This window comes from Castor canadensis, chromosome 11 (genome assembly GCF_047511655.1).
Source record: "Castor canadensis chromosome 11, mCasCan1.hap1v2, whole genome shotgun sequence".
Taxonomy (NCBI): domain Eukaryota; kingdom Metazoa; phylum Chordata; class Mammalia; order Rodentia; family Castoridae; genus Castor; species Castor canadensis.
In genome coordinates, this window is record NC_133396.1 from 67,484,825 (window position 1) to 67,501,008 (window position 16,184).

General features: G+C 41.0%; 1 protein-coding gene across 2 annotated transcripts in view; it reads left to right on the forward strand.

Moving 5' to 3' along the window:
* The first annotated feature begins 6,448 nt into the window (after positions 1–6,448).
* The window catches only part of Pld5 (phospholipase D family member 5), a 404,115-nt gene continuing 394,379 nt past the window's right edge, over positions 6,449–16,184 (forward strand). Inside the window, exon 1 of one of the 2 annotated variants that reach the window (XM_074047195.1) lies at positions 6,449–6,768. In XM_074047195.1, coding sequence (XP_073903296.1) covers positions 6,580–6,768 — 189 coding nt within the window. In that variant the 5' untranslated portion in view covers positions 6,449–6,579. The remainder of the gene's footprint in view (positions 6,769–16,184) is intronic. The other variant, XM_074047200.1, reaches the window with a different exon arrangement.

Below are 16,184 nucleotides of genomic sequence, written 5' to 3' on the forward strand. Positions count from 1 at the left end.
TATACTTGGTACTAGGTACCATGTTTAGATACACAGAAGATGATTCTAGATACTGTTATAATTTGAGTGTTGACTGTTTAAAAAGACTTATGTATTAAAGACTTTATCCCCAGGGTGGTGCTATTGGGAAGTGTTGGAAATTTTAGGAGGTAAGGTGTAATAGCAGATTCTTAGGTCATTGAGGGAGTGCTCCTTTAAGAGGGAATGTGGGACCTGGTTCTTCCTCTTCTGTTGGTTTGGTATTTTGTTTTTCTTCCCTGGCTTCCCATTTCTATGGGAAGTCCTCACCAGAAGCCCAAAGTAATGGGGCCACTTGGTCATGGATTGAAAGCTCCAAACCTTTAATCCAAACAAGCCTTTTCTCTTTATAAGTTAATTTTTTAGGGTATTTTAGTAATGCAAAGCTAACAAACACAATCATCAAAGTGAAATAATTGTGAAACATTAATGGAATACTTAACTATTTAACCATGACTCTAAGGCCGTGGGCACAAAGACCAAATCAAGTGGCAATTTAATCAATTATCTGATTACTTTAATCCATCTATACTATGAGCTGGGAGAATTCAGAACTTCTGTTTCTTATTAGAGGCTTTTAGTTTAGTTAAACTATCCAGTTAACTATTTCAACTAACCTCTTTAGGTATTGCTTGCCCAGTACAGCCATTGTCTAACGCTCAGTGCTGATGTGATAAATGTTTTCAACACTTCACTGTAAGCTAAACTTGGTGACCTAGCCTTAGGAACTTGACAAACTACCTAGGTAAAGCAGCTGGGTTATGTCCCCACAATTGGTAAGCTGTCCACTGAGCTGACATAAGATTTAGCATTTCTACCTGCAGAAATATTCCAGTGCCGTCTGATTTGGTTCTCCTTATACAAATAAGATGGGAGGCTCTGTGTCACAATAGAAACTCACTATACTTGGGTCTCACCACAGGGACTAGTTGCCTTCCCACTACCCCCTAGCTCTCTCCAAGTCACTGAGGGGCCCACAGCCCAGCAGAGATGATAAGACCCCAAACAATGCTATGCTGTTTGGTGTTATGAAAAGGCATCTAGAATTGAGCTGCTCTGATTAAAAAAAGTAACAGCCATAGTGTTATCTCATTCTTGTGTCTCTTGTACACATAAGTCTACCCGTGTCTTTGTTTCTTCATCACCAACATTGCTACAATTTGGATGTGTCTCTCTCAGTTCATGTGTTTGAAAGTTGATTCCCAATGCAGTGATGTTAGGAGGGGGGACCTACTGAGAGACAATTGGGTCATAGGGTAGTACCCTCATGAATGAATTCATGTCCTTATCTGAGAAGGGTTAGTTATTGTGAGGAAGGACTTTATAAAGGAATTCTACTCCTGGCATTTTGTATGCAATTTCACCATTCATCACATTTCCATGCAACATGAAGGCCTTTGCCAGGCACCACCTCTGTGCCTTTGAACTTCCCAGCCTGCAAAATCATGAGCTAAGTAAACTTCTTTTCTTTGTATAAATAAGTAAACAGTCTGTACCCAGTCCATGGTGTTCTAACTACAGAAAACAGAGCATGACACATGGTAAAGACTATGTTCACTTCATAGGATTTTTGTGAGAATCAAATGATATGATGCCTTCAAAGCCCACTAACACAGTGACCAGCACAGAGCAGGTACTCAAAAACAATAATTTTTAGTCGAAAGTAAGTTAGTAGTAGTTAGTGGGAAGATCTACTTTTTAAATAATTTAACAAAAATTGAAAACTCTCATTGTCATTTTATAACTAATCATTAAGAATAACTACTTAGGTAAAGAAATAATGTAGCATGAAAAACCCTTCCCAGTGAGCAATGTGCCACATTGATGCTTATATTTCCTTTCAGAACACACTTAAAATCTGGGACTATTTTAATTTTGCCCAAATAGAATTACTTTATTCAAACCTTCTACAGAAGTAATCTTATAATTAACATGTATATTTAGAAAAGTAGTGCTATTTTAAGCTGCTGGATCTGCTTCTTGACAGTAAAGAATAGAGTCATTCTTGGGTCAAGGTTTTAATATGTCTTGCATGGCATAGGAGTAATTAGGAATGGCTTAATGCATACTATTGGGGAAAATCTAATTATTAAAATGTTTTATTCATCAGTAATAAACCTTTGACGAAACCTAGAATACTTGATAAAAGTATGCATGTAAAAAATAAAATAGATGATTACTAAGAAGTACTCATTTGAGATTTCTTTGATCTGTCATGGTGGGAAAACGCTTCATTCAGAGATAAAGATCCTGCTATGAGACCCCATACTCTGTGACTTAGACAAGGGATTTGGGCAGGTCATTCAACCTGCATGAGCTTCAGTTTCGTTCTTCTGAAAAATGAAGTGGGTATCAAATACTAAGACTGCTTTAAGATAACTTTCCCAACAAGGAAACGTGATAAAGGGAACAAACACATGCTATAAGTGTAGCTATTACAGAAATGTCAAATACTACTGTTGCTACAAAAGGTTCAGCAGGATACTCTGTTACTTCATACTTTCTGCATTAGGTTTCACACCCTTGCAGAATCCCTAATTCACACAATATTAACAATTCTTGGTCAATGCCATTCGTTACATTTAGGTTTGAAATCAATAGATAGAAGTTTTATTAACTAGTCTATACAGTTTGAATGTATTATATAAAATACTAATCACAACTAAGGTAAAGTAGTTCTAGAATAAATATACCAACATTAATGAGATGCAAATTTGTGGCTGAGTGCAGCTGCTCTATAAGCAGCCAAGATTAATTAAGTGATATAACTGCTGATGAGAAAGATAGCTTATCATTACAATAACACAAAGAACACTCCTGTGCCTGACAGTTCAAAGAACAATAACATAAAGCTGTGTAGATTATGCAGTATTATCTCATTTTATCTCTATAGTAATCATTTCAATGATTATTTCTCTACTATGGTTTGAATTAAATTCTAAAAGGCCCTTGTGTTTAAAGGCTTTGTCCCCAGTCTGTGGTGATATAGGAAGGTGGTGAAATCATTTTATTTATTTATTTTTTGGTGGGACTGGGGTTTGAACTCAGGACTTTGCACTTGCAAAGGAGGTGCTCTTCCACTTGAGCCACACCTCTAGCCCAGTGACAGAACCTTTAAGAGGTGGAGACTCCTGAGAAATTCTGATCACTGGGAGCATACCATTGAAGGGGCTATAGAGACCTCAGCCACTTCCTTTCCCTCTTTGCTTCCCTGCTGCGAGATACAGCTTGATGCACTGCTTCCTTCTTGCAATGGTGTGCTGCGTCACCACAGGCCTAAAAGCAATGGGACCAATAAATCAGGCACTGACACCTCCAAAATTGTGAGCCACAACAACCCTTTTCTTTTTATAAGTTGATTACAAGTGTTTTTTACAGTGTTAGAAAGCTGACTAACACATCTGCATTTATTTGATGAACTTGAACCTAATGGAAATCAAATGAAAACCAAGACTTAGCAATTAAGTGAGACTGCTAATATTTGGGTACTCTGCTGTCAAGTCTACTGCTCTTGGTGATAAAGAAGCAAGAATGACTTATGAAGTGTTATCACCCACTCACCATGGTTTATTGGATGCTTATGATGTATAAGGAACTGCAGATATAGTAAAGGATCAAGCATGGCCTCAGCAACAAAGAAGCCAACAGGCTGGTAAGATTGATATTGCTGCTTTCAGCAAAGGTAAGGGCTATAAGAATGTTCAGGAAAAAGTGTCATGGAGATTAATTTAATAAATTCAATCATTTTAATCATCTCAATATTTTGGTGTAATGGTACCATGTAATTGATCATCTTCAGAGATACTTTTCTTACCTCAAGCAGTTGTAACTGAGTTCAGTTTTTATAAAGTGTACTTTAGAAGGTCAACCAGTAAGTCCAAATTACTGTCATGAACAATAAACCTGGACAAGAATCCAAGATAAAAGAAGATGAATTGTGAGTTAGAGTGCACTGAAATTCCTTTGACTTGTTGAGTTTAATGTCTGGTACACTGTATTAAGTCGGTTTAGTATGAAGCAGTAAAAGATTATACTTTGTCCAATAGTTTTAAACCATAGCAAACATTATTTAAGAGTTGATTATAATCCTCAGCTCAGCAGTTTGCTGTAATATACATACATAGATAGATGTGTGTGCCACCTCTGCATTCTTTTCAAAAAATGGAGATATAGCAAATACCATAGTGTTTTCCCTTTAAAAGTGTAACTGAAATAATTACACTTTTTTTTACTATTTAAATAAGCTGGTTTCATATGAAAACCATTTGTTTAAATTCTTCTACAGAAGAACACTATTATTACTCTGAATTGGATAAGTATCATATGGCAAGGCTTGGACATATCACATTCCCTGCAGCATAACCTCATAGCAAAAGACAGAGTATTCTTTGTAGAAGGACAATCAGATTTTTTTCTAACATCAATATTGTAAAAGTCTAATTGTAATCATTTAAATTGTGTGTGTATGCTTTTAAAAGGCGAAAACCATGAAGGCTAAATTGCAATTGTAAAAGTGAGGAGACAGTGAATAGTAAGGTAAATTGTAATAGCATGCAATGGGAAAAGTCACTATCATGGAATGTACAGGAATTGAACCCAGGGTCTCATGTATGCTAGGAAAGCACTCTACTACCGAGCCATATTTCCAGCCCTCACAGTCTTGGAAACCTAGTTCAGATCCTCATTTGGAAGTGTAGTTTTTATTTCAGCCTTAGTTCCCTCACTAGAAACTGGGGTTAAGAGCATAATCTTGTGGAATATCTGTGAAGCATAGAGATAGGAACATACTACACAATTCAGCTTCTAAGAAAACCAATTTATATAACTAAAAATTGTGTGAATTTAGTTGCTGCATTCCCACATTGACTGCTTGCAGGATTTTATTCAGCTACTATTTTTACAAGGCTCTTTCCTCCTTCCCTTCTTCCTCCCTCCCTTCTTTGCTGTTTGAGATTGAACCCAGAGCCTTGGGGATGGAAAGCATTGGGTTTGAATACTGAGCTACACCCTCAACCAATATGGTCTTTTAATATGGGGACACTAAACAGATATGAGACGAACTCCTTCCTCACACAAGTTTGTCAAATTCCAGTCTTGCAACCATTCTCCAAGCAAGACAGTTCCAGAGAACACTTCTGCCAAGGGTTAGAGAGGGAGTTTGCCCTCTGTAGCTCCCTTCAAAAGCCCCAGAATATGCTTATGGCTTTACATCCACTTCCCAAGCTTTTAAATGGATTCCACAAATCCTTAACACTAGTTATGGTTCAGGTTTTAAAATTAAAAAGTTTAATATTAAAAAACAAATAATGTTTGGAGATGAGACGCCAAAGACAGCAAAAGATGGAGAGATACAAAATTTAATTAACAGGCAACTTAATCCTCACTCTTGGCTGTTTGAAACTGTTTCCAGGAGGAAAAATAGGTATAAAACCCTGGGGAGAGTAAAGCCGGCCTCGGGGACCTAGAACCAGAGATGAGAAACAATTGCGTAGCAGTCGGGCCACTTGCACCTAAGGAACAGAGTTAAGGCACAAGCACAGCCTCACAGATGGACGGGTCACTCTCCCAGGGTCGCCTGAATGAGGCTTCAGGAAGACTGGCTCAAAGTGCGCTCTGAGTTCAAGGTTGGCCCTGAGGGCTTGCCCACCAAGGACTACATGCGGGGAGCTGGGATTTGGCGGGGAGATCCTGCATGATTATGCCCCCAGATGAAGGCACGGTGAAAGGGTGACAAAAGCACATGTTCCAGGGCCGTTTTTTTGGGTTTTTTTTTTGAGGGGGGTGGCGGGGGAGCACTCTCTAAGTCCCCTGGAGGTGGGATACATGTGTCTGGAGGTGGGATACATGTGTCTGGAGGTGGGAAGTTAGAGAACTTTGCGAAGGAAGGGAGGGCAAATCTGAGCAAGTCAGGCGGAGTGCGGGGCTCCGCGGAGGGGGCAGGGAAGGGCGGAGGTGGTTTCCCAAGTGTCGCCTTCTCGAGCCTGGCCGACACTCGGCTAAGCCGAGCTGGAGGCGGCGCAGAGACCGCGCTCCCTTCTCCCCTTGCTCCTGGCTTTCCTCTAAGAATGGGCGAAGGCGACGCGTAGCCGGCAGAGGAGAAACGCTCCGTGGCGGGAGCCGGGCGCCCGGCCTGGGCTCCGCGGGAGGGCGGCGGCAGCGCCTCACTGCACCAACCTACGATCCCTCCCCCCGCGCCCCACCCCCGCCGCCACCCGCCGGGGGACCGCCCGCCCCCAGTTGGTGCCGCGAGCAGCCGGAGAGCGAAGGCCCGCGCGGGACCGCAGCCGGCGGGAGCTCCTGCCTCCCTGACCCGGCCTCCCTCCCCCTGCTCCCTTTGTTCCCCTCATACCCTCCCCCGATCGCCCCCTCCCCTGCCCCGCCCCTGGCCGACACCGCCCTCCTGGCTCGGCCCCTTTCCTCCCGCGAGCTCGCGCTCCCCCAGCGCCCCCCGCCCGCCGGCTCCTCCAGCTCCCGCGCCTCCCGCTGGGCCTCCCGCTCGCCGTCGGCACCCCGCTCCCATCCTCACTCCGCTCGCGCCGGCCGTCGCCTGGTCATGTCAGGATGGAGATCCGGCAGCACGAGTGGCTCTCGGCCTCCCCCCACGAGGGCTTCGAGCAGATGAGGCTGAAAAGCCGCCCCAAGGAGCCCTCGCCAAGCCTGACCCGAGTGGGCGCGAACTTCTACAGCAGTGTCAAGCAGCAGGACTACAGCGCCAGCGTCTGGCTCCGGAGGAAAGACAAGCTGGAACACGTAAGGACCGCTGCTCCCCGGGGCCTCCGCCGGCACCTGCCGCACGCACCCCTCCGCGCGGTGGTAGCCCATGCGCGCTGGGGCGCGGGTCCTGGGCAGGTGGTGCGGATCCTGAGCAGGTGGTGCGGATCCTGAGCGGGTGGTGCGGATCCTGAGCGGGTGGTGCGGGTCCTGAGCGGGTGGTGCGGGTCCTGAGCGGGTGGTGCGGGTCCTGGGCAGGTGGTGCGGGTCCTGGGCAGGTGGTGCGCTGCGCTGGGTCCGATCCTGGGGTTTCTCCTTATGCGCTTTCTTGCCTTAAAGACCGGGCTGCTTCCCTTCCCGGGACCGACTGGCCCCTGCACCCCCAGATCTCACCACTAGTGTCTCCCTGTAGGGTTCATTTGCAGCGTATTCTTGGGGTATCTGTGAGAAGTGAGCACAAAGTAGAAGCGCCATAAGAGTGGCCCCGGGTAATACTGCGTTGCATTGCAGAGTTTTAGGGGGCGTTTATGTGGGTCTTTGGGGCTATTTCACTCGGACCAGGAACTACAAATTAATGCTGTTGTGAAGTTGTTACTGGATACCCAGTAGGGGCCACGCACAGCCCTTAAAGTTCTCTGCAAAGTGTCTGCTGGGATCAGCAATTGGCGGTCCTCTCTACCTGAGTCCTAGCAGGAAGAGATTTGTGTGTTACAATAATAAAGGTTAAAGGAGTTGAAAGCCCTGCTTCCCTGAAAATCCACAACTATGCAGGGGGGAGTCTGGAAAGAGTGGGCTTCCCACAGAGTGTTGTTGGCTCTGGGATTGAGTCCTCAAGGCTGGCTATCCTGGAAGGGAAAAGTACTAAAAAGGCGGCTTTTGGATCCTCAGTTGCAAGTCTGGCCCATCAATATCTTCCTAAACCAAATGTTAAAATGAAGCTAACATTACAGAGTGCAGCTCCACTAGGTAAGGAGAAATTCTGTTTCTTCCCGTGGAGCTACAGAATCCAAATTGAGTCAGTTAATGGAATTTGGAGCTCTATTATATATGGATCGCGAAGCCAGTAATGATAAAAAAAATAAGACCCGAAACTCCAGGAACTCACACATCTCCAGCCCTGGACTACCTGAATTCCGTAGCTCCACACCCCACCTCCCTGCCCCATGTGCTTTTCCTGGGCTTTACCACACCAGCTTCCCAGGAGGAAGCATGCAAAGAGGTATTTCTCTGTAACAATCTGAAAGGACAGTCTGTGCCTTTTAAATTTTTTTTTGAGGCCTAATTAAGTCACTGAAATGACATTCTAAAGCTCTGAAGCTTTCTAGTGAATATCAGGCTCTATCCTGTGTGGAGAGCCCTTTGCTAATGCCAAAAGACTGCCTCCCATCCTGAAACTGGGGAAGTAACTGAAGATTTCTAGGATGGCAAGTTGTTTGTTTGAAAGGCAAGGGCAATATCTATTTCAAAATGCACACTCCAGGATTAGTGAAGGGACCTGGGATGCTTTAAGCTTAAAAGAGACAAATAGCATCTTCATGTAATTTGGTTCTGGATGCGTTTGGTTTTAGTACCAGGGGAAAATGGTCCAGCCTTAGAATGGTAATAGAACATGTCTTCATTTTAGTCTTACCATGCGTGTGTATTCATTTTCAGCTTGTGCTTTTAGCTGATCTATTTCCTTTATTCTCTAACTGAAAAATCAATAGTGAACCTTCTATGACTATGTCTTCTGCAGTCACAGAAGCTGCATGCATTACACTGAAATGAGTTCCCACTTTTAGATTTGCGTTGAAAGTATCAGCTCTATCATGTGGACCATGGGGGCTCACCTATCTGCATGAGTACAGGAAGCTCCAGGCCTCCTGAGGATTAGAGACCAGGCAAAGGAAGATGTGGTTGTTTGAAAGCATCATGAGATGCTCCAAAAGAGAGCATTGCATTCATTAAAGAAATCAGTCACTTCATTTGTTTTTTAAATCAGCATGCCATTTGTTTTGCTTTCTTAACTACATTTATGAGATGTGTATTGTTTTCTTCTATACCCACTTTCCACTGAAAATGGGTTTTACCTCAAATGAATTTTGTTTTATTCTCTTGTCCTTTGAAATCTCTATAGCATTTTTAATGAGTTAATATTTATGAAAGTGCCACGAAAAACTGAAGTCATATAAAGATGTAAATTTTATTTGAATTCAAGTACTTGGTATTTATAATATATGTCATGTTTCATACACTATGTTAATTCAGGTAGATTGATATTAATTTCTAATTCAGTATTTGAGATTTAAAAACCTATAACAATGTAACCTGATATATAGTTTGTTTGTTACACAAATCTTGAAATGTCATGTTAATTTCATCCAGACAATGTGCTGAACCTGCACTGGTACTTTCTAGTTTAGATGTACAGGGATAAGGACAGGGTGTCATAGAAATTCAAACATGACGTGTGGTGGTTTAAAAACACCTTCCTGATCTGTCTAATCAAACAGATGACCACCATTTTTTACTATGTTAAAAATGGATTAATAATTATGATGGAGATCATATGCCTGAAAATAGCCTACTCAGTTATTTTACTGGTGCTTTAAAAGCCAATCTGAATATTAAGGGAATAAATAAATTATGACTTCAAGTGACACATGTGTTTAGTCATCACAGCAGCGGGATTCCCTGAAATGAAATGTGGCAGTGTGGATTCTGTCCAGGATTCAGAGGCACAGCTTAATCTGAAAGTCAATAACGTGATGTAAAGTGGCAACTAAAGAATGTATTTTCACCCACTTTGCTAAAAGTGAGAATAATTTATCTCTTTTTTTTGGCTTAAAGATGCTAGATGAATCCCCAGGCTGGACAAGAGTAAAGTGACATGAATTGGTTGAGCACTGAAATACTTTCAATTAATCTTAACATTTGATTCTTACCATTAGTTGGTCAATACTTAAGATGAATGCCTATTAAGAAATAAAAGTATATAAGGATTTCTTCCATTCTTAAATCATAATTTGAAGGTATAAGGAAGTCGTGTTCTGTACCATGAATTCTGGACTTTTATTCCCATGTGGAAATTTCAGGAAAAAGTAAAATTGCTGGCCACATGCAGAATTAGCTACAAATAACGCTGTTGGTTCTTATAATCTTTTGCTTTCTGTTCTGGGTCATAATTTCTGTGTCTTTAGAGGGCATTAGGCTTGGGAAGTAATAAAAGTCTCATTCTTTGTTGGATCCGGTGTTTGCTTGTGGTGTAATGTAAAGGAATATAGTGTGGCAAAGCAAGAGGGCAGGGGCCACCCTTGCAGCTCCCTAGCCCCCCCCCCCCACAACTCTCTCAGCCCTCCCTGGGCTTGGTCACTGTGAGGATGCATTTAATAGTTCTTGACTAAGCCAGAGGACAGTGTGACAATAGGCTGGTGTTCTTTTGTGCTGTATGCCCTTCCTGAGCTTTTATTTTTATCTTTGTTTTTTATTTTTTGGAAAAAGGGAGAGATGCAGAGGCTATTCTGCTCAGTTGCCTAGTTTCATGCCAATTGTGTGTGTAAAGGTTTTCTGGGGCTATTTGTGGATATATATATATATAGGGATGCTTATCTTTTGTACATTCCATTGGCTCTTATTAAAGTGTGTTTAAAAGCAGAAGTCCTGGGTAGACAGACCTGGGTTTAAACGTTGACTCTATTTCTTACAGTCACCAAAATGCACATTCATGTTCCTTGTTAAGTTGCAGGTTTGCTGTGATGATTAAGTGTATGTGGTGGGATTCCTGTCTGTAGTGCAGGAACAAATGGCACCCAGACATTAGGGACTCAGGACCACACAGGTGTATGTTTCCCTTACCCTTCTCATCTGTGCAGGCCAGCAGGGTCTCTCCTTGTAGTCTTCCTGCCTGATGGAAACTCCAATCCTGATCTTACCGCCATGATTACCAAGGCAGATTAGGGGAAGGTGGTGAATGGAGTGGTGGCATCTTAAATGATGCATCCATAAGACTCCTGCCTATTGGCCAGGCTCACTTCCAAGGGGAGTGGGAATCCAACCAACACTGAAGGTGGAGAAAGAATATTCCTCATTAGCAGGCGTTAGGACCACCACAGTGCCTGAAGCACTTAACACAGAGTTGGGATGATGCAAAGTGCTCTTCACATGTATCTGGAGGTATAATGAGTTCTCAGGTGCTGCCTGGCCCTCTGCCTGAACCCTCCCAGTCTACCACAGAACTCCCAGACTCCACACTTGACATCAGCCTGCCTGCGTTACAGCCATGGACCTAACGCATATGGGTTTTTTGGCCAGGGCCTGTGATGCTGTCTCTGTCTGGCTTCTAGTGTACCCTCTGGGGCTTGACTATTCTTGTGCATGGCCTTTCCTTACTCCTCTCCAGGTCATTCTGAGGCTGCCTTTTCTGGTTCTTATGTTCCCGCAAGCAGAGACCAGCTCTTTACTACTGTCCCCCATTTCTCCTTTCCTTTCCAGCTGTGTCAATGTAAATCACTTGAGCAATATTTCATTTATTGAGAGATGGCTCATAGAATCTATTAAAAATGGAAAGAGAAAGATGAAGAGAGAATTGGTGAATAGCAAGAGACAGAATCCTTAATGTTTCCACTTCTGGTGAGCAATATAGTATCTTGTTTTAGTTGTGTCTTACACTTAGAAAAGGTTGTCTCCTCTAAGTGTGAATTTGCACCTGCTTTAATAGAGGTATGTTACCAGCGAGTAGTAAATAAATGACAAGCACACACTTGCCTCTTTGAATAAATTATTCACATGATGAGCAAAGAATAAATAAACTGGAGCAAAATTGGGCACAGTGACCTCGACTCATGTTATATAATGCCATTTATGTCCTATAGAGTATGTCCATGAAAGTATTATATCCCACGGAGCAGATCAGCAAAGAATGGAAAGACAAGCTCAACCCAAGGGAATGAATCTTTAAAATGGCCCATCAAAAATCAAACAAATAAACAACCTGGCAAACATTTACAACAATAATATTTACCCAGATTAGTTGCTGTGGTTTTAGAGAAACAAAGCAGACGCACTGTAGGCAGAGGTACTATTCTGTGCCTCTAATGCATCGGCCACGGGATGAGTGTTTAGGTGTCTTGTGAGTCTCTTCTAATGGATCTCAGGGTGGGGTTCCTTTATTTACTTGTTCCTACCACATTTCCATGCGTTTTCCCACTAATGGACTTCTCTTACTCTGGGTAGACAGTGCAGTTTGTTTTGAAGAAGCTTTGATTTTTTTGAACTCTGTTGGGTGTGACTTACTGACTTATTTTAATGTAATCATAATCTGTGACGTATCACATTCAATATATTTAACTTGAGAAGCTCAAGATGATTGAACTTAAGATTTCTTTTTCTTCTCTAACTCCATATAAATGACATATAGTTAAACAGGTGGATTCGGTGGCAGGATTTTGTCCCAGAAATGTTGCTGAAGTTATATTCATGGGAGACATTAAAGTTACTGAATTGCCTCACGCTCAAAGCTCCACAAATTATGCATAAGGTGAAACATAAATGTAGAAATGTCAGACAGCAGTTGTTAAAGACACAGATCTTTTAACCAAAAATGTGTACCCTCTAATATTTATTTAAACACAGAGAGCTGTCCAGAATTCTAAATCACAGATCTAGCCCTTCAGAATGTAAATAAAGAAAGTGGCAAACTTTCTGAGGTAGACTTGTCTGCACTGGAAAGCTCACTGTTGCCTGACCTACAAAGAGAGTCCCAGCTGAACTACATGACTGGGTGTCATTAGGTGGGATAAAATGACTAATGGGTGATAAATATGTTTCTTTATCTCCAGAGTAGATAGCGAGCCTTGTGAGTATAGTGTTGACCTGAAATTGTGCTTCTACCAATAAGTTGTTAGGTCTGATTCAGCAATGACATGAAGACTCAAGTTGGCAAAATGGGACTCACTGTCATAAAAAACATCAACTAGCAAGTTTATCCACTGTCCAATGTTTGTTGATAGTATCTTTTATGAGAAAGGAACTATGTTAGGAGTCTGTGAAGATTTTAATTCAACAAGCATTTTATTGCTTTTCAGTCTTTTGGCTAAGATCAAGTGTAGTAACAAGCATTTATCTGACATATACTGTGCTCCAAACTTGGAGAATATGCAAAGAATAGAGTAGGGTCCCTTTCCTAAAAATGTTTAAAGTTTTATTAATACAGTTACAATATGATTTGTGTGTTGTAAATAAACCAGAAAAAGCGAAATCATATAAGAACACCATCTTCCAGGGTCTTACTGTTTAGAGAAGAATAAAGTACAATTAAAAAATAAGTAATGAGCTGAGTGGCTGAGACTGGAGGACAGAAAGTTTGAAACCATCTTGGACTACATAATGAGACCTTGTCTTAAAAAATGAGTAGTGAATACTGTCATGTATATTGATAATGTATCATACTAAAGTTGAATTTATTCCAGTAATGCAAAGCTATTATGAAATTTGAAATTCAATTAATGTAATTTATCACATTAACAGAATAAAAGTAAATCCATATATACAAGTTTACTATCTGTAAACAGATAAAAAAATAATTTTATTACTTGTTGGAGTCATGTACCATATGTGAAAAATTCTGCACAAACTATAAATAAAAGCAATTTTTAGTATTTTAATGTAGAATTAAGAATCACAGTTAATGGTGAAATATTTGAAAATTATCTGCATAGATTGTGAGTGAGACAGAGAGATCTGTAACATCACATCTATTTGCATTGTGCAGGAAATCATAGAGAATAAAACCAGGCAAGAAAACAAATGAAAAAATATAAGATTGAAAAGGAAATAATGAAATTGTCATGGCTGTCAGTGATGTGATTGTGTACATTTGAAAATCCAGAATAAACTACAGATATACTTAGTGAATGAGTGAGGTTACTGGATTTGTCAGGCTCACTGGATCCTAAGTCAATATGTAAAATTTAGTTAGTAAAAATAATTCTGAACTAAAACTAAAGACCATTATTCATATACACATAAAATAACAAACTAGGAATACAATTAATAATAGCTGATAAGGCATCTTTTAATTCTCCTCTAGATTGATCTGGAGAGTAGAAGCAATTTCCATGAAAATCCGAACAAGTTTGTATATTTTAAAATGTGATTCTAAAATTTATATGGGAAGCAAAGTGTCAAGAACAGGCAAAATCATCTGGAAGAAGAACAAAGTTAGAAGACTGTTCCCAGATCTCAGACCTTTCTACAAAGATAGATTTGTTAGAATAGTGCAGTTTTGGTGCAAGGATAACCACGTAGATCAATCAACAGACTAGGGAGTACAGACACAGACTGCAAATGTCACATGATTTGTGACAAAAGGGGCACTGAAGTATAGTGGGGAAGAGGTGGTCCATAAAAGGTGCCAAGCCAGCTGTGTGTCTATATTACAAACTGGATCTTGATTTCTCTTTCACACCATCTATAAAAGTCATTTGAAAGTGAGTTCTAGATTTAAATTATGAAGTGAAGCAATGAGGCTTATAAAAATAATACAGTTTTTAAAAAGACCTCATCAACTTGGCCTAGGGAAAATTCTTAAGGTGTTTTAATAATTGCAATTTACTAAGATTAATAAACTAGCATATAATAAAACTAAGCATTTTGCCTCTAAAATATCACATTTAGAGGGAAAAAGGCAAATGACAAAGTAGAAGGATTTATTTTCAATATACACTCTGACAAAAGGTTTTTATCCATCATATGTAAAAAAACACCTCCAAACCTATTAAGAACATATACAGCCAAACAGAAAAGTGAGCAAGACACTTGAACAAGTCTTCACAAAAGAAGAAATTCCAATGGCCCTTGTTGACAGTCATCAAGGAAGTCCAAAGTTAAAGTCTTACACCACACAGCCACCAGAAGAGCTGAAGTTGAAAAGACTGACAGTAACCAAAGTGTCGCTGAAAATAGGAATGTCTGTAGCTCTCCAACCCTCCAACTCCTGGTTGGACTGTAATGCATAGAATCACTTCAGAAAACTTTGTAGTATCTACTAAATTGAACACATGAGTATCTCATGACCCAGCTATTTAAATTCTATGTATATATCAAACAAATGTATGCTCATGTACACCAAAGACATGTACATACTGATAGAAGAAGCATTATTTTAGTAGTCCCCAGTATGATACATCTTTAATAACCAGCTATAGTTGAATGAACAGTATAATTTATTCATATGAACAAATGCAGACAATAATGTGGTTAACATTTTCAGATACAGTAATCAGTGCTCTTCCATTTACGTGGAAGAGCAGGTAGAGGGCTGTGGGGCAGCTCAGTGGTAGACCACGTGCCTAGCATGTGCCAGGAGGCTCTGGGTCCATCCCTGGCATCTGCAGAGCCAGCAGTGATTTCTCTTATTTTGGGTAGTAGTTATGAATTTACAGAGCTATATACTGATGATTTGCATGCTTTGTATCATATTTTGGTGATAGTTTACAAAAATAAATAAAATATATATAGTGCTCCTTACTTTGCTTACTGTTTTCCTCTGGCTATACCTCCTTAGATTCTATGTTTCTCCCATCCTACTCTCTCATACGTAGGCATGGGTCATCATGCCCTCTGTCACTGCTGTCTTCACATATGTGACTTTTGCTTGTCACCTCCCTCATATAGCTTCCTGGGTCCTTTCCTCTCTCACCTCACCATCTGTTTAGACAACCTGCCATGTCATCCGAAGCATGTATTACACTGCATTCTACCTGAGTGTTTATTAGCCTTCTCCATCCGTATACTCCCATAAAAATTCTTACTAGCTCACTGAGCAAGGAGTTTGCTTGGTGAATTGTGACCTCCTGGGTTCAGAGACCTTCAATTACTCCTTGTCCAGAGTAGGTGGTCTGGGAAGACTGCAGCCAGCAAGATAGTTTATACCAGGCTGAAGAGCCTAGAAAGAAGAGTGGCTGGTTGTAGGACTGGTCTGAGGCAAGATTTTGATCAGAATCAGAAAGAGAAAAGGCATGCTGGAGAAGCCAGTTAGCAAGTATGAGTGGGAGAGTTTGTTTATGGGAGTGCTGAGTGTAAAGACACATGAAACAGTGCATTAGTGGACAAGAAGACTTTGTAGATACTGTACTTTATGCTGAAAGCAAAGGAGAGATATGTGAGTAGGCACTTTATTTGAAAAGTTAAGTTTTCGGAAAATATAGTGCTGGCATGTAATACTGGAGAATGAGAATCCAGAACTGGGGAAACCAGTGTAAAGTCTCTTTTAGTGGCCCATATGGGAATTGCCATGGAAGTGACAAGAAAGTGGAAGGAGAAAAAATAAAGAGAAACAAAATGAGGAGAAGCAAGATGCATTGTGAAAGAAGAGTTTTCAGATCCTGGTGCTGGATTGGATGTGGGGAGTCAGGGCAAGATCACCTATCCAGCAAACATTTCATGAGTGCCAGGGATGTGCCAGAAATTTCACTTGG